At 41.1% G+C, this 19,561-nt stretch overlaps 2 protein-coding genes across 2 annotated transcripts in view; one reads left to right on the top strand and one right to left on the bottom strand.

The window, feature by feature from the left end:
- Positions 1-19,561, bottom strand: part of CABCOCO1 (ciliary associated calcium binding coiled-coil 1) — a 126,409-nt gene that overhangs the window by 101,302 nt on the left and 5,546 nt on the right. The window lies entirely within an intron of this gene.
- Positions 1,388-17,716, top strand: TMEM26 (transmembrane protein 26). The gene is made up of 6 exons (XM_064430008.1): positions 1,388-1,713; positions 4,798-4,876; positions 10,182-10,295; positions 10,868-11,088; positions 12,066-12,142; positions 14,370-17,716. The coding sequence occupies exons 1-6, from the start codon at positions 1,523-1,525 to the stop codon at positions 14,783-14,785; spliced, it is 1,098 nt and encodes a 365-aa protein (XP_064286078.1). The 5' UTR covers positions 1,388-1,522; the 3' UTR covers positions 14,786-17,716.

Below are 19,561 nucleotides of genomic sequence, written 5' to 3' on the forward strand. Positions count from 1 at the left end.
GACCTTAACGCCAGCGGAAGGGCTGTGAACCAGCAGCACCCAAGGCACGATATGGCAGGGTGGCTATTGGTAGAGATTATCTATAGTAGGTCCTTGACTTAAATTCATTTTCCTCTGAGCATGAGGAGCTTGATTTTGTTCCTTCAAAAAGGCATGCTACACAGTCCATTTATTTACTCAGGCATTTCCCAAGCGAGTCATCTCTACTGTGGAATGGACTTTTGTTTTCATTTTTTTTCTGGGCAGGGTTAAAGTAAAGTAGTCTTCCCTTATCCCCCGCCCCCAAGGATATCAGCAGGCCAGCAGCAGCACTTCATAAAGGAAGAGGCTTGGCTTTGCAGTAAGGAAAATTTCAATCTTAGCAATTGAGGAAAAATACCTTTTTAAAAAGGTCACAACTCTCAGAAGAATATATTGTGTTTAAATAGAATAGGATTGTTTAAAATTAAATCTAGGAAGTTAGGACCTCTGAAACACCACAGTACTTTACGTGGACTTGATTCTCCACTTGCATTTTGTAATTGGCTATCTCAATTTAAGTACTTTGGCAGTAAATTAACACAAAACTGGAACAACACAGTGCCAATTTTGATCAAGAAGAAATTTCTCTTTGGTTACCCAAGCGTAAATTCTGATCCAATTTATAATCTCTATGAGAAACATTAAGGAAATTTTAAAACAAATTCTGTACTTCATACACTTTCCCACAGGATACAAAAAGTCCATCTAGAGGTAACTGACCCCACAGCCAAACTTTAGTGCATTTTTTGTATATGCCTCTGTTGACCAATTCAGTAAAATTAGTGTTAGGCCAGATTTCATCCGTTTCTGGAGCTCTGCACCTGGCCTGCTTCTTAGTCCTGAAGCAGGGTGTAGATCATACAATAGAGTGGGTTTGACTAGATTTCACATTCTGACTTCTGCTGCACAAGTATTGAATTAAGCATACAAGTTCTGCTTTCTATATTGCAATATTAAACGATTTTAAAAGCTCCCAATCATGAATTCTCTTTCAGGGAGCGCAGAAAGAGGAGTTTGGCTCACACTGTCAGAAATGCTGTGGAGCTTTCAGCAAAAACTATTTGAATTAATAACGTGCCTTTCATTGTGTCTTTGCTGGAAATGCACGAGGCGAGAGCAGCAAGTGGGGCTGCAGAGCGATGGTAACTGGGCGAGAGGGAAAATCTCGCCGTGCTTGGTCCTTGAGCCGATGATAGAGACAGAAACAGCGCTCCCCACCCCTGCCCCGGCCCGCCAGGGCTGCTCCGAGCCTGCAAACCACTGCAGCATGCAAGCGTGTCTTTTTTTTTTTTTTCCCTTCAAAAAGTTTTCAGGAAGTCTGGGGGAGGGGCGATGCTGTTTCTTTTTTGTTATAATGGGCCCCTTTGTGGAGATGGAGGAGGAGAAGCGATCTGTGTGCCGGCGAGGCGCAGCCTTGCCGGTGCCTGCCAAGGTGCCTCGCCAGGGCTCCTAAGAGCGGCGGGGCCCCGCGGTGCGGGGCGCAGGGCGGGCGGGCTGCGGCATGGAGCTGATGGTGCTGCTCAATGCCCTGGTCACTCGGCTGCTCTTCGTGCTTCACTCGCTCATCGGGGTTTGGAGAGTGACCGCCGTGAAGAAGGAACCCAAGTACTGGCTGCTGGCACTGCTCAATCTTCTCCTGTGCCTGGAGACAGGGCTCACCCTCAAGTTTAAGCAAGGCAGAGGCTACAAATGGTGAGCATATTCCGCCGGAGCCCCTCTTGCTTCTTTGCATGTACCTCGCTGCAGATACGGAGCTGCCCCCCGAGAGCAGGGGCTGCCCTGGCCCGGCACTGCCAGGCGCTCAGAGATCGCGTTTGCTCTGCGGCTGCTCCCGGGAGGCAGGGATGGAAAGCTGGTGGAGTTTGGCTAGTCCCCTGCCAGCCAGAGGGCTTTCAGGAGGGGCAATTGTACAGCAGGCTACGCGGGAGCCGCTCTGCGCGGCTGTGTGTGCCTCTTGCTGCAGTCAAGCGCTGGAGGCTGGGGGCTGCAGCGGGCTGGGGCTGCGCGCTGCAGGGGCACAGGGTACGGAGGGACCTGCAAATGTCCTGCATCTTACACCCATCCTGCCGTGCCCTGCATTGCACCTCCTTCCCTAGGACCCTATGCCCTTTCTCTCCTCCGTGCAACAGTGCTAACATCACCCTACTGCATGAACCTAAACTTGGTAAAAAATAAATGATGAGTAGCAACCACTCTTTTGATACAGCAAGAGTGGCTTAACTATTTGGATTTGAGAGGCTATTCCAAGGGGAACTTTGATGCATGAAAGGCTTCCCGAGAAATGAACAAAAAAGTTAGTCATAGCAGAGCTTGGCCAAGCACATAGGGTTTTACATGCATCTAAAGAATTACTGCTGTCATCTACAGCTCATCAGCGCTCAGGCAGCCAAAACAAAATGCTCTGAGAAAAGGAGGCGGTCATGTAACTAATTGTCAAGATTTCACTAGGACCTGCTATTGTTAAAAACTCAAACTGCAGGCAGGCCTTGAGACAAATCCAGGACTAAAGAGCCCTGGAGTATTTCCATGTTCTTAAAATCCTGCCCATTGCCACCTGTGAAAGTCATTAGAACAGAAGGAGTGTTGTGTGACAATTCACACAAGAGTTCCATGCTCTAAATCTGAATGCCATAAAAGCAGTGATAAAGTCTGGGACACTGGAAAATTGAACAACAGCAGAGCCCCAAATGCAGCTATGAGACAGGCAGATTGAACAGAACCAATTGTTTCAGGAGTGGAGACAGCAGCAGAATCTTCATGAAGGAGCCCTTGCAATGGAGCTTTTGAAAAATCCAAATAAAAATAGAAACCAAAAGCAGATCCATGTTAGATGCATACACAGAAGACTGGGATAAATTGATCTAGAATAAAATTTTGAAAAATGATGTGGTCCAACACTTTAAGCAGCAAAAAAAAAGTACCCATAAAAGGTGAGAACTGTAGACAAATGGCCAGCATCTATTTGCATCAGGATAATTTTCTGCTCCAGTGGAAAATAGTCACAGAACAAACATCATCAGCATTTGTAGAAACAACTCCATAGGCAATCACCAATCCAAGCAAGGGGCAGACTGTGCAGCAGGACTCCTGCCTCCAACACCCTCATACTCTCTGTTCATTATTGACAGAGTACTGTTACTTATTACACCAGCATAAAACATTTAATAGCACATGTGGAAAAAGTCTTCTTGTGAGCCTGGCCATGTAATACTTCCTCTAGATTGCTCCTTCTGAAAGAAAGGCAGGGTTAAAGTCCCTGAAGTGTCTTGGTCTGATGTGGTATCATTAGCTCAGTATTGCTAACCTGCCAGCTGGATGGGTTTTTCATGTGCTGAAGTCTTACAGGAAATACTGTAAAATGTTAGTTCTTCCATTCAAATTAGAGGTGTGTTCCCTCCCAAAATAACCAGGCTAAAAACCCACACAATCACTAGCCATTTTTTTTTAGGGGAAAAAAAAGCTAACAACAACAACACAACCCACTGTCAAAACAAACAACACCCCCTCAACCCTGAAAAACAAACAAAAAGCACAATTAAAACCCAAACCATCTTAGAGGGGAAGAGTTTGGAACATTTCAGAGCAGTTCAGCAACCCACTAATTTCCATAAGCAGCAGGATATTTTGTTTTCCTCAATACTTCATCTTCACTGGAAAAGTCACGATTACCAAAATAAAGGTACATTCAACATAAGGACAAACAGTAAATCAACGACATTTGGCCAAAATGTTGCTGCAGTTGCATACTTATAAGGAGTTTAAATTCATTGCAGAATGTGCCAGTGGCAGGATAGAAGGAACCAAGCAAATGTCCTGAGGTGGATCCCACTGCCCAGGCCCAGGGCCTTGCAGCAATGCACAGTCTGTACTGCAGCATGCAGAGCTAGATGGAAAATTTGTGGCATTGCACCTCATTCCTACTCCAGAAGTACAGAATTGCCAAAAAAGCCCACCTCAATCAAATGTCATGTGTTTAATAAGAAAACAGCAGCAATTCACTCTCACAAGGATCACTACTTGCAGGAGTCATGAAACCTCTCGATTACTTTTGAATAAACCCAGCTAAAGAAGCTGAAGATAATAAAGCTTCATCAACATCAGTTATTTTGCTGGTTTTATTTGAAGAAATTATTTTCATGGGTGTACTGGCATTTGGCCAGCACCAACCCATCACAGTTATGTAGAAGACTGGCAGAGAGAGAAGAACCAGAAAATTCTACCACTGAATAGCACAAGTGGGGAAACAACGCCAAGACTCAATTTCATAAACCCATTTTAAATGTGCAGCCTGCAACTAAAAGATCTCCTACTAAAGCAGTGCTTGTTTTAGGCAAACTGATGCTATTTCTACCTTTTCTGTTTCAATGCACAGGATTGTGAGCAACCTTTATCTCAGCATCACTCAGTGAAGTGACTCAATGTACTAATTCACTCTTCATGAAAGCCGAAAGTGTATGTTAGCTACAGGCTTTTTAAATAAATAAAAATGCTGTGATAGAAATACCAACAGCAAAGTTCCTTTTGTCAGTTTTTAAAAAAGAAATATTTAATAAATTTCCATATATGACCTTAGATGGATGTACAGATAAACCTATTATTTATAATACTCACACAGCACAAGCAATCCAGCAAGAACTGCAATTCTTATTTGCACTTACCCTGTTTCTTAATCCCATATGGTAGAGGCACAAGATACCATATATCCAAACATTATCTGTATTGGAAAGCATTTATGATGTATCATAATACCAAGATATCTTTTCTTTTTCTTCACAGGTTTTCACCTGCAATATTTTTATATCTGATTTGCATAGTACCATCACTATGGCTACTAGAAATTCATCATGGAACTCAGGTATTTATTATGAGACAAGATGGACTAGTTTGAAAATGGATGCATTATTTGATGGTTTGGCTTCAGGCATGCAGGCAGAAGTCTGCTAAGCCTTGTTCCAGTTCTCTCTTTCATATTGGTGGGTGTCCCCACAATGGCTACAGCTATATTATAACTATTGTGCACTTCCTAATTATCAGATAATGAGTCTCTTTCCTAGCTAAAAATGAGACCATTTATTTGTATTTATATGAGGAACTGAGGACTACAAGCTTGAAAAACACAGCCTTTCATCCCCAGGTTACCAGCATGAATCTTGCTCAGTAGGGTAAAAGATCTTCATTGCTTTAGAGGCCTTTGCAAAATAAAGTGAGTTTCACAGTGTTTAAAAGCAAATGCCACAACTTCAAGCAAGTCAAAATTGAGACAGGTATCAGGGTCTTAAACTCTGCTTACCTCATGTTTGCTGCAACATAGGAGAACACACAGATTGTTACCACAGCTGGAAATATGTCTGATAGGGTTTATATCCTTCCTTTCTTTGTGCTGCATAATAATCTAGGAGAGTGGGGAGCTGGATTCCAATTCAGGACTAAAGCACATGGTAAAATTTTTAAGGGCCAGTGTTTTGGGGCCAGTTAGGGCAGGAACAGAGCCACTTCACCCAACAAGTCTCATTGAGTCAACATCATGCAGGCTAGTTTCAAGCCCCTATAGCACTTCTATGCAGTGAAAAGGAAATTTTGCCTGTGACAGTATTTGCACATACACAGTGCCCTACATCCGTACCAGTAAAGGTTCTGATTGGAACAAGAACAAAAAGTAACAGAAGAAAATACATAAATTAGACTAAAATGACCTAGTGCCTCATTTTCTGCTTTGAAACATTGTTAGAGTCCACAGAAGCATAATCAAATATTCAAAATTGTGTTTACACTAAAAATGCCTCGGGCTTTTTCTAAATACAGCAGCAGGAATTTATTGTCTTCTTGTTTTCCCAAATCTCCTTAAACAGTCACAGACAGGTAATGTGGATATTGAGAACATTTGTCATAGTTAAATCTGGTCCAAGAAACAGGCTAATTCTGTAGTGAAAGGCAGCAGTTTATTTCCCAAAATGATGTTAGAACATGTCATACTTTGTTCTTATTGATATACTGCTATGGTGAATTAAAGAGGGAGTATATCAAGTTAACAGCTTAGTTTATACCTGGAGAGATAGGATAGAGAGTTCTGGAGACACACAATCTAACAGATTCAAAAACAATACCTCCAGAAGGGGAGCAGCTTTCTTAACAATTAATCTCAAACACAGCACCCAGACTAGCACTACTATCGATACTGATGTATTCCAGGGATTTATTATTGAAATGCAAACAGAATGGGTAATTATGTGACCACTAGATCCACACTTTTAATGTATACACTATGAAAACAGTGTGCGGTCTTTAAGGTAGTAGAACTTTGATCTCGTGTTGAATCATTACCAGGAAACATCAGCTGCTTGTGTCAGTGCTGTTATTTAAAGCAGGTGCTAATAGGCAGTCTCTCTTCCTGAAGACTGAGGCAATTCTGCCTCTGTGTACTGCAGAACTGGACATATAATGCCATTCATACATCAAGGGTGAAATACTGACTGCATAGAAACTACTGCTTTGTGGTAATGTATTTGGGGATGAAATATATATTTGGGAGCAATGATAAAGTCAATTTAACTGTACAGAGAGGAAAAAATTGCTGTCTGCTTTCAAGCAAATTGAAGCCATTTAATCCATTAAAAAACCCAAACTCTTCCATAATAATGTTCAGTATCTCAGGGCTCTGTTACCTTTGCAAATGCCTCGTGTGCCAGTGCCACAGAAAGCAGTAACTGACCACCTTTTATAGGGCTTATCCAACTACCAGGGCTGTAGTCAATGCAGGCTTCCAGTCAGGAATAAAACAGATGCTTGGTAAACCTTGTAGTTATTTTTAACTTAACTACAACTACTACTTTACCACCTTAACTTGAACATTTTGGGAATATAGTGAATATTACTGTCCATTCTCTCTGCCTGATTCTGAGGTGGGATTCTCTTACCAGCTAAAATTATACCATAATGAGCTCCTCAAAGTGATCTTACATCTTTCACCATTCCTTCCTTGCCATACTCATTATACTCCTCAATTTGGAAAACAACTTAAATAATCTTTTTTTCATGTTTTACATTTCAGCTTCCCTGTATGAGCAAAATGAAGCAGTCAGGAGTGCTTTGAATTTCTGACATCACATGTGTTTCCATAGTGACAGCCACACTGTTTGCAGCAAAGCACAGACAGCAAGCCAGGTACCTGTTGCTTGGCAGAGGGCCTGCTCCAGGGAAGGGCTAGACTCTCCAAAATGTCCTCAGACTGACAGCCTCCAGGCACATTATTAATAGGTTGAGGGTACTCCACCCTAATATTCAAGTGTCAATTTTACACCCCAATGCTGGCCCCAATATGAAAAGTTTTAGTTAATCTCAGTTTTATTTGAAAATAATAGATTGTGAATAAGATACAGCAGGAACTGCCTGAATTAGTTTGGTGTTTCAGGTGTCCCCCATGCACTGGGACATCACCATGTCATTCAACAGCATTTCCATTTTGATTAGATGGCTTATGAATCAGGGGTATGGAAGCTTCATCTCAGAAGAAACAAAAGAAAGTAAGCCAAGTCAGAATTGATACAAAATGTGTACAGCTTCTTCCTGTTTTAGCTTTGCACAGAAAAAACCTGAAAACAAAACCATTTTTATTTAGCTTGGTACACAGTCAACACTTAGGATTAACTGAGGTCTAGTAGTAAAAAGGCAAACCATGTTTATGAAATGCCTGTGAAGCAGTAAAACAGTATTCACTTGCTTCTTGTCACATTCCCATTTAGTCACTGCACATCCATAAATCAATAAGTAAATAAGCCTGCCACCAACAGTCCTATTTATATGCATATACATGATGTAAATAAAGGCTCCAAATTTTCAAGTGAATCACTTCACAATCACCACTCTTATTAAATATTCAGAGAAGAGCAAACCAAAACAAGATATGAACATACTTAAATGAAAAAAGCCAGAAGCCTACTTAAAAAAAACCCCAAACCAGGAGACTGGCTTTGCAGATGCAGATTTCCATTTCCTGCCTGGAAGCAACTGAGAAGAGCTATGGACTGGCCCCGAGCTTGCCAATCGGTCCAAGATCACTGAGCCTTGCTCTGAAATAGTAACCCACCTCGCAGCTGAAAGTACTCACAAAAATGACATAGAAGGAAAGATACCTCTAAGAAAATTAATTCACATTGTAGGTATTTCCTGCACCTTTGTGCCACAAGAGAAAAAGAGCTCCCCTGCAAGCCATGGCATGGTTTCTTCTGCCTCCTTCTAGCAGTCAAGCTGCTGAGTCCTGCAGCTTCTCAGCCTTGGATGTGAAGTTCTGCACAGGTTCATGGCTGCTTTCCTATTACCATGCCAGACCAGGCAAGGGGCCAGAGGGGTGAGCTTAAATGCAGACTTAGTGACAAACCAAAGGCTGTCAGAGTCAGCCTTCCTCCTCCTGCACAGGTTAGTCATCCCTTTGCCCTAACCAGGCTACTTGTTGATCTTCACTTCTTAGTATTCTGGGGTGGTTAGGACAGTTATGCAGTATTTTTAGGTTGTGGTCTCCTCAGCTGTGTCACACAGCCAGTGGAAGTAATTCAGCCTGCCTTTGACCTTGGGGTGGGTCTCTGTAGACCTTAGGGTTTTTCTGTAGGCAGCAGATACAGATGCCTCTCCAGAGCACCAATTAAGTTACATTTCCAAAATATCCTCTGAACAAGCCGTTCCCTCTCTCTCCTTTAGTTGAAGGGCAAACCCAGGGAGATTAGCCCGACAAGGCTGTAGCCAGGCAGAGTGTACCAGCCTCTCCATCTCACTGTTTCCATGCCCAGAACTTTAGACTAAATGGAAATATCATCTTCCCCACATCTGTGTCAATCTCTCAAGACTCTCACACCCACTGTTCAAATAAAACAAGCATTCAGCTTAAGACTGTCTACCGCCAACTCTAAAAGCAACAAGCACTGACATTTTTTCCAGATTTTTCAAGTCACAGGAAATTTATCTACCATAAGGTCAGACAAGTGGCAGCATTTACCCAGATACTGAACAACATTATCAGAGACCAAGCAAAGTATCAAAGCAGAATCTGAAATTTCCTGAAAAATGTTGCTCTTATATTGGCAGGCTTTATGCTGAACACAGCTACTCAGTATGCTCTTGAACACATTCCAACTGTTGCAGAAAATCAATCCCCATGCAATAAAATGGTGGGGGGCCCAATGGAGAAATGCAAATCATCTGCAATTCTCTGGCAAAAATAGGACAGGATAAAAGACTTTAGTAACAGCATGGTTTGATTTTCTAATTATCCTCTTTTTATTACAATGGAGAGAGATGTTACGGATTGTTATGAAGACAGATTTTGGAGCCATGCCCCCAGCTGCTCCGGGGCCAGCCTTGGGTGTGAAGGTAGAAAGGCAGGACAGTGCTGCAGACAGAACATAGCCCTACCACTGGTTTACTGTAGTTGGAGTAACAGTGTTTTAGCCAACACTCAATTTCCCAGATCACTGTGTACTTGCAGAAAGTAAAAATACCCTTTATTCTATTTCAAAGGGATAGACAACAATACAAGTGCAGTTCTCTTAAATACTCCTTTATATCACCCCTCATCCTATGAATTTCCTTACAAAATGAGGCACAGCAGGGGAAGGAGAGGTGGAGAATACAACCCAAATATCCTACCTAATTTTCAACCTTGAGGGAAGTCATACAGAAAAATGAAACAGTGACATGTTCAGAGAACTTTTCCTGGATAGTAGAAAAGAGAAGCAGATATTTTGAGAACAAGTTTGAATATAGGGCCTGACCATGACCAGTTTTTACCATATTTGACTGTTTTAACCAAAGAGACCATGTAGGGAATCCAGTAGCAAGTTCAGGAGAGCTGCAAGGAGATCACATTCACAGGGTGCAGACTTAGGAGCACAGAGATGTCACCCACATCTCTGGCCTTTGAATTTGCATCCTCTTCTGCAGTACAACCCTGTACTTTCTCAGGACCCTACCAACACATCACTCTTGTCCTCAAGAGAGGAATTCCTCCTTTCTGAAGAGGGGAATTACATTAAGAGTGAGGAGCTTTGCAAACATCAGATATCTTTCACAAATGAACCCTCTGCAGTTCAGCAAAACAGGACACAGGCATAGAGCACATCTGCTCCCTGGATAGGATGTTTACACATGTGTCATGTTTTTGTTCACAACAGTACTGTGGCAATGAGCCTGGGGCTGTTCAGGTCAATGTCAGCAATCAAGACTTCAATCAATCCAGAGACAGCAGTCATGGAAGTGAGGGAACAGATCACCACATCATTCAGACGGTAAGGCACCTTTTCCTGTTTCTGGCAGAGATCTTATGACAATTAGAGATAAGCACCTTGTGAGTTTAAAAAAAAAAAAAGCCAAAAAAATAAAAACAAACAAACAAAAAAACCAACAAAAAACCAAAAAAAACCCCAACAAAAAATAAACCAAACAACCCAGGACATGTATATTATATATATTTGTAGTTTAGAAAACCACACTGGAAAAATACAGCATGCCGCATACTATTGTTGCTAAGACCAGTCTGTGTAAAGAAGAGGAAACCCTACCATTCTCTTGTGAATCTCAGTAACTGAATTTAGAAAGTGTCTGGGTAATGAGTCTGCAATGCACAGGGCTCAATTGAAAAATGAGAACAGGAGGAGTAGTACACAGAGAAAGATTTGATATTCATTATCCAAAGTTTGTATTAAAGTGCCTTTTTCAACCAGGCCCGACAGATGGAAATTATTTGTTCTCATACAATGTGAAAGAACAAAAGCAGGTTCAAAGACAAATACAGTCTCTGACGGTATCTCTAACATCAGTCACCTGAAGTTACAGTATATTATTGCTGTCTTTTGAACAGGCTAAAGTCTTTGTCAATCAGCTCTCCACAATCTGTGAGACTGTATGGACACTGGCCCTCCACCAGACTTTTCTACTGCTACTAGTAGTTGGGAGATGGCTTCTCCCCATTGGAGTTGAAATCACCCGGGATCAATTGTCTCAGCTGCTTCTCATGTTTGTGGGGACAGCAGCAGATATACTTGAATTTGCTAGTGAGACCTTGGACATTGAGGACGTTCGGTAAGGATTTTTTTTCCTGTTGATATTTGTGTAATCTGCAGTGTTCAGACTGGTAAAACTGCGTTTCCCATAGAAAACAGAAGGCTACATTGAAGGGCTCTGTGTGTCTGCTCTTGCCTTTCCCCCTGTGAAAGTCCTGTGGGCTTTGTTGGGGATTTCTCATGTGTTGCCAAGCAGAGAAGCATGTCACATCATCACAATGAAAGGGTTCAGAGAGCCAAACGAGCCTAATGCCAGGCAGCATCAGTTCTTACAGCTGCAGAACTGAAACACTGGATACACAGTAAGCCTCCTTCAGGTTAATGAATTGTTTCAGATGGGCAAGGAAGCAACTAGAGTTGACTTAAGTGATTCATTATCCAAGTTGCTTCTTTGGTTATCTCATGTGTACTTCATGGTAGAGTGACAAAGTGTTCAAAGATAAGAAGAAAGGGAATGGCACAGTCTGGTGTGAATTTTCAACACTGTGATCTCTCCCAGAGAAAGCAAGCTCACCTCCCCCTCACACTGCTGAGAGATGAGCTGTGAACATCCATCATAAAGAAAGAGTCACAGAAGAGGTTCATCCTCTCTAACAAATATATTTTATTTTTTGTACATGTCATAGCAAGGCTTTTAGAGCAGGAAAAGAGTCCTTCCCATTTGGCAGAGAAGCTTCAGGCTTGCAATCACTACAAGGGTGAAAATATTCCCTCTGAGCCACAGAGTCTATTCTCATATGCTTATTATTAAAACATTAGCTTCAGCTATTTAGTGTAATTACACAGCTGGAACATGTAAGCCTTAACAGCAAAAATTCCATACAAAAAGGTGCTTCTGTTTTCCTTAGTGTTGCATTGTAAAAGCACATATAAATAAACCAGTCTCTGTTTCAGTCAACTACCCTTCAAATGACATTCCAAACACTACAGGAAACATTTTTGTGATCTCATAAGGAAACTGCATCTTCATTGTTACCACTTTTTTCCCTCCCATAGGAAGAATTACACTCTCATAAATGCAATTCTTGCTGTATGGACCTGGAGTATGTTACAGTTTCCACTTGATCTTGCAGGTTAGTACTTGCACACAGACAAGAATAGATAAAAAATGCTCTTAAGTTTTTGCTGGTACATCTTGTGGCCATGCACACACTACAGGCTGTACCAAGGACTTCTGGTGGAGAGGAATTCATACGACAACAGCTTTTGAAGAAAGCTCATTGTGGTTTCTTTTGAGGAAACACTTGTTTCTGGCTAACCTCTGATCTCTCTGATAGAGCTGTCTACTTTCAGGAAAAGGAAAAAATGATTACACTATTGTGTCGCTCCAGCTGCCTGTTACTGCCTTAAACTTCACTATGTGAGCTCTCACGTTAGAGCTGGTCTATTATATTATGCCTCAAATTTGGGTAGGTCCATGACCCTTTAGAGAGGCAGGCACTTGTGAACCACCAAACAGCACAGCCAAAAGCACAGGAGAAATTGCCTATTCACTGGAGACCTAAAGGACTGTATGATTTTGGCACTGTTCACTGTTATCTTAATCTAAAAGGGCCAGCCATTCTGCCAGCTCAGGGCTGTGTTTGTTCTTGGGCAGAAAGGGCTTCTCCCTGTCCAAAAAGAACAATGAAAGCTGTCTGGAGCATCATCTGTTCCAACCATTTTGGCCTCCGATCACAACAAGTTTGCAACAACTGTAGCAAAAATACATTATCCTCAGTACCATCTAGACAAAATAGATTTCTAGGCTGACACACTGACTAAAATAATAAATTAAAAATTCTTGAAATATTATTTTGTTCATTAGTCTTTTCTTCATGGACAGTGCTAGGCTTTGTTTCCAACAGGGAAGTTATGAAAATATTTCAGCATTTCAGCTCATCAGCTCACCTCCAAAAAAATCAGATGCAATCACATTTCAGCTTTATCATAGCTAAAATTCCTGCTACTGCTAAAATATATTCCATTAAAGATGCACAGCAGTCAGGTTTAAGAAAACCTCAACCAACCAAATAAGCAATGTCCTATATACATCACCACCACACAAATAAATTCAAATAGCACTTAAACAATCTGTTCATTTTTTCCCTCTACTGTTGCTTTTCCACTTATTTAATTACATTTACCATTTAAAAATTAAATTACTGAACACCGATTTCCCTGAAATTACTATGGGTACAGTTTATTTTAGGTGATTCTATACAGTTGCACAGATAGTACTTTTTGTTCAAGCGTCAGAATGTTTACCTCAAACATGACGTAAAATAAATTTTTAGGCACTTATGATTAGACTGCAGCAGTGCAGTTAGGACTATTAAACAGCAATGGCACAGAAGCATATTAAAAAATTAGCTACTGCTGAAGCTTTCCCTAATGGATTCAGCAAATTTCTACATTTTACAACTCATTTTCCATTTGAATCTCATCTCTTTCTCCCCCCACCCCAGCATTACTCAAACAATAGAATTCTTTTGGCAAGCTGCAGTGTTTGGCAGTTGTTAGTGTATCACAAGTAGTAATGTTTTTTAAACCAATGAAATCTCCCTGTCCAAGAGACAGGTTAATTAAGCTTTGTGTATTTCTGTTAGACACAGCCAAATTTACCCCCACAAACCCTTCTGATGCTCCTTCTCTGGGCACTACACCATAGAGAGCATTTGAGCCCACCACCACCACTTTTACAGCCAAGGGAAACCCAAGCATGCAAGTTCCAGCATTGTGTGACATTGATACCCACAAGGCTAAGAACAAGTAACTGTGCCTCAAGTCTCACAGAAATGACATAATATTCAATATTGCCTGGCACTGACAGGCCTTATTCTTACTATAACATATGAAAAAGGCAATGGCTATCTAGTGAATATTTTAAAAGTAATGTCTTAGTGTGCAATAAAGTGAAGTGCTACAGCACTGGCTGTTCCTTTTCAGCACAGTTGTTTTTTTTTCTTAAGGATGCATACCAGTCTGGCATGTTGATTTACCAAATAAAAAGTCTGGGGAAGCTGTAAAGAATCATTAGGTAATCTGTTTCTGCTTTTTGTTGTAGAAGTGTATAAATTCTGGTATGTTTGGGGCACACAAGAGAAGTGGTTTTAATCCTGTTTGTCAGACCACATAAGTGCCTCGGGTGAGTTCAGTGTGTTTTGCTGAAAAACATCCCAAAAACCGGGTATGCTATATGCTGCACAGTTTACAGGTGAATGCATTTATAACCCAGAGTACCCTGTATTGTGAGTGCCCTTTAGGTCAACCCTGGCTCCAATTCACAAAGCTGCTTTAACGTGACTGTTTTCCTTGCAGTACAGCACATTGGCTGCAAACCAAGCGCATCGGCCAGGCGGATCCCCAGCCTGCTGCTGTGCAGGTACAGTGCGGAACTCTGGAACATTGGCGTCAGCCTTTTCATACAGGATGGCCCCTTCTTCATTGTGCGTTCAATTCTGATGGGCCACTTCAGAATATTCAATCAGATGCTGGTATTTTTTACAGCTAAGAATATCTTAGTTGTGACTCTGCAGTTGTATCGGCTGGCGGTGATAACCTTAGACTTCCGTACCACCGTTCTGCAGAAGAGCAGGAAAGGAGAAGTCTGTTGCTGCCCATGTGAGCCTTATGAAGCTCGTGCTCATGCTACTGGTCGCCAAGAGAACGAAATGAAAGAGTTTGTTGCTTTTCCTCCAAAAGAGGAATCCCAAGCTCCATCAGAAGATCACTGAGCAATTACTGACTTGGAAGAAGTTGCCTTTCCCACAGCTTCTTCAGAAGGGCTCCATCAGTTTCTATGATCAAATACAACTTGAGTGCCTAAGTCATCTTTTCCATCAAGACAACATTAATTTCTTCTAAATTGTAGGGGAACTTTCTCAAGAAAATTCTCAGAAATGGGACATTTTTAAAATTCATTTATGTGGTGGGTTTTGATTAGTTCCATATTATATTATTCACAGGGATTTGTAGCCATAGTTTGTAGTATCAAGAAAGGTTGGGAGCACTAATAAGATAGGTTATTACCGTTGGTGGCACTGTGCTGACCTATGTACTTGCCTGTATTCAAGTGGAAGGACAAGCTTGTCCTTTATAGGAAGCACAAAAACATTGAGCTCTACTAGAATGGTAGGGCTATACCTACAGTGTGAGGAACAATGTGTTTGCCATGTACAGGAGGAACTTCAGCAGCAACAACTGTGCAGACATGTTAGTGCTGTTACTGTGACATCAGAACATTGTTCATCCCAGAAATTTAAGGAAACCTTCTTCAAATGTTACCTCATCTTTGGCTGGATTCAGTTAAGAACTATACAACACCATGAAACTACATACAAAAGACTCTTAAGACCTGCCTGGTGTGAATAACCTAAACCTTAACAAAAAGAAAAAAGCAGTCCCCCAGATCACTACAAGTCAACTGCTTTTGCTACAGGCATTTTCTACAGAGTTGCTTGCCTTTATATTTCTATATTTCTAGAACATACACACAACACACATGGACAAAACCTCACAAAAATATTTGTAAATATTTTTCCTCTTGATTTTACAGTTCTGTTTTTACAGTTTAGACAGTTTTTTAAATGTCTCCCTTTTGTATGATTTTTAAAAGTGGTCTGACCAAGCTCTCTCTAAAAAGAAGATGGCACTGCTGGTCAAGGCAATCTAAGCCAAAGGATTCAGGCATGCACTTCATGTTTTGTAAAACACCACAAGGTCCCATGAAATAACCTGAGAGATTGTCTGGCCTGTGAGTGTCAAGATCCATTTTTAAGAAATGGCTAATAATTAATACTTTACTACTTTCACATTTGGAGTGAACAACATGGGCCCCAATGTCTCTCAAGAGCACACTTGAGATCAGTGTAAGATCATTTGCTCAACTTAGCTTAGAGAAGCTCAGAGTAAGATAAGTGATTTTTGAAAGTCTGCCTGAAAATTATATTCTCACAGAAAATGGCAGGTGCATTTACAGATTCCTGCATCCATTCTGAAAGAGAGCAGAAAAGCATATAGAGTGACCTAATCAAGGTATTTTTCCATATTGAAACACCAAATTAAGCCTTATCATCTAAAGCCTCAGCTATCTGAAAACCAGGGTCTGGTTTCAGGACTGAATGGAAGTGTTTCTGCCATCATTGCAGCAGTCATACACTCATTTATCCACAGCCTGATAAACAATGACACTTTTATTCTTTGAAAGATGAATGTGTTTAAAAAGCCCAAACACCAAAGACGTGAACATGTGTTTACACTTGTGAGTTCCTACTGTTCTATGCAGGATAAGACCCTTCCATTATGAAGGAAGAAAATGCACAGCCATAAGGAAGTATCACAGACTTCATAGCCCTGTCTACCATTTACATACTAGTAATAATGTGCAACACCTCCTTTTCTGCTTATTTTCAGCCTTTTTCCAGCAGCAGTTTTAAAAAGCCAATCACTATTTGCGATGGTGTTGTGAGGTAGACATATGGAAAACGGAATGTAACTTCATTTCAGATTTTAATTCAAGTCTAGAGGTAAAAAATGACAGTTCTGATGATGATCTGTGCTGTCTAAAACCTTTCACACTGGGATGAATTTAGAATCATTTGGTAGAACCACAAGACAGCTCTTCCTTGTAGATGCAAGCCGGAACTACTCATATTCATTTTGAGTTTACCACTTGCTGATATAGTAATTATCCTGTTAAAAGGATCACTGCTAATTAATTTGGAGTGTACTGAGCTTGCTAGAACATCATTCTAAATTCATCAGCACAAAAATTGCAAGGATGTACGTTTTTTTAAACTTGCTATTTAAAGTCTTCATTCAGCAACAAACTGCCTACTAGACTCAGCCTGCAGCAAATGCAAGATACCCTGGGGTCAGCAGTACAGAGACTGGTTACAGCAGGAATATTTCCCAGCAAACTCTATTTCCTGGTCTTCAGGCTGTTCAATTTTAAACAGCAGTAAAGCTTCTAATTACATTTATGGTGCTAAGAACTCACTCCAGTGTTAGGTGGTTACGAGACCCCATCCTCATTCACTGACAGACAATATAGGCCAGATCCTCTTCATGTTTACAATAAAGTAGGTTTGGACTTCCCTTTTTTCCTCCCCACTACTGCAGTGATGGCAGATTGCTTAAAACCAAAAGAAAATCCAGACTAACAAAGCAGTATTATAAATTCCCACTTGGGTACAGAGGGGAATCACATACACCAGGTAGCAGTAGGAGTGACATGCAGCTTCCTCTACTTCACTGAGAAGCCTGGAAATGGCAATTAAAAAGTCTAGCAACTTGCATGTTTTGGGCAGAGCAGCAAACCTCAGTTGCAAGCCCTCCTGTTTTCTGTTGCAAATGTTTGGAGCGGGACTGCAGCTTTGTGTTTTGCAGCAGGCTCTTGGAGGCAGCTGAAGCAGCAGCTGGCTGTGGGGAGCCATCCCACAGCCTTCCAGAGCTCTGCACTAAGGTGTAGACTGGATTCACCTGAAGATCTGCCAGAATCTGTGATGTACCCAAAGATGCCAAGCTTGCTCTGCAGGAAAAGCTGCAGTAAACCTTTGGATGGGGAAAATTCAAGCCTCCAAAATGGGAGAACTTCAGAACATTTATCTTAACCATTATTTACTCAAGTCAGGAGAACACATTAATAAATCTGTTCTGCAAATAGATATCTGACCATTTACTGTTATTTATTCTGGTTGTTCCTGCCGTGTCCTTCTAAATTATTCCATATTAAACCTCACTAAAATGTTCGACCACTTGTCTTTTCCTGAGCTAAAATGCATTCCTCTCTTCTTTTGGACATTGGTTTAAATAAGATCATAGCCCTAAGCAGGAAAAACAACAAACAACAGTGATGATTTTATTGCATTCCTGTTGGTATTTGTACTGTACTATGTTTTCTGTGACCATGTGGAAATGGAAGAAAATGTGCAATTACTTTTAAAAAATTCCAACAGCATTTTGCAAATAAAAGGCAGTTACCTCAGGCATAGCTGCCAATTTATTATGTGAGAGCTGACTGTTATATGTTCCTATTAATTATATCTTCCACATGCTGCTTTTCCTTTCCATGCTTCGTAAGTTAATTACTTAGGCCAGATTCTGACTGCTGCCGTTGCTTTGAAAGCCCACAAGCAACTGCAGCTAATTTCACTCTGTTCTGGATAGGTTCTTTATTCAGAGCCTTTGCCTCCAAGTATGCAAGTCACATTGCAATCCCCAAGAGGATTTGTTTAATATCTGCACACAGGAGGCATTTTAAATACACACACAAATACATACATGCATTTAGATACCCTCACACACACCTGGCAATGCCCAATATACAGCTTTTATTTCTGTAACAATCTGTGAGACTGCCAGTAAGAACACTCTGCAGATGTCTCCAAAACACTCACAGAAAATACCTAAGCATTATGAGTATCTTGAAACTTAAATACTAAGCATACCATACTCCGAACAAAACACTGATTAAAAAAAAAAAGTTCCCTGGAACATATTCTTTCCATGCAGATTTCCTCAGTTGAATGAAAATTTACCCAAGCATTAGTTGCCCCTCAAAAATAACATTTTTAGGCAAGCATTAGAACATAACACCAGCACAAGGTGTTTAAAACTTCACAACGCTGTTTCACTGATGCTGTGTCAATAGACAATAGGCAAGCTTTGAAATCAGCAGGTTGGAGAGTCACTGGCCCCTCTGTCTTTGGATTCAATTTTCCACTTTTTTTCACACTGTTATACAAGGAAAGAAGCCTCTCCTTTACCATCATTCCTAGTCTGTAGCGGCGAGGCAACAAAAGTGGCTCACAGTGGCAAAAGAAGCAGAGATGTTTACCCAAGATTGGTCACTGCACCAGCAGGGAAATACAGCAGTACAGACCCCTAACTGAACAGATACTAATGGCTGAGATAATCACACATGAGTTGTGTTCTGAAAACCTTTCCTGGCCCTTCAGAGCCAGCACAGGAAGGGCTCTCAACAGCCAGCTCCACTCCAATATCCCCAGCAAGGTGCTAGGACAGGAATTCAGTGATCCCAACTCTGTCTTGAAGGTATCACTGAAATCCTCTGTGCAAATTTTTCCTAATTTGGTCTCCTTTGGGTTGTATCTTTCTGTTTCAGATTGGGTAAAAGGCATGGGAGTGAAAGCAGTGTGACTATAAAAAAACATTTATCTACCTAAACCCTTACCTCACCCTCTACATACTGCTCTTTGCTCATCCACATTTCTCCCTGCTTTCTGGGCCCACCTTCCAGATCTCAGCACACAGACAAAACATGCTAAACACTGCACCTCCCACTGCTGCCTGTAAAAGTCTTTACAAAAGCACACAAGAATTCAAGCCAAAGATTAAGAATAGCCAAGCCTATTTCTTCCTGTTAAAGATGAAAGCTATCTTCAGATGCCAATGCATTTCCTCCATTTGTTTTTAGCCTACTATAGGGAGAAGAATCTTTTCCTGAGTAGTGTCTCTGTGAGGACTAAATGGAAGGGCAGCATCATTTC

This window comes from Passer domesticus, chromosome 8, assembly GCF_036417665.1.
Source record: "Passer domesticus isolate bPasDom1 chromosome 8, bPasDom1.hap1, whole genome shotgun sequence".
NCBI classification, from domain to species: Eukaryota; Metazoa; Chordata; class Aves; order Passeriformes; family Passeridae; genus Passer; species Passer domesticus.

Coding starts and splice junctions, on each gene's coding strand:
- TMEM26 (XM_064430008.1), top strand. CDS start 1,523: ATGGAGCTGATGGTGCTGCTCAATGCCCTGGTCACTCGGCTGCTCTTC. Junction 1,714..4,797: donor CAAGGCAGAGGCTACAAATG/GTGAGCATATTC, acceptor TTTTCTTCACAG/GTTTTCACCTGCAATATTTT. Junction 4,877..10,181: donor AAATTCATCATGGAACTCAG/GTATTTATTATG, acceptor TGTTCACAACAG/TACTGTGGCAATGAGCCTGG.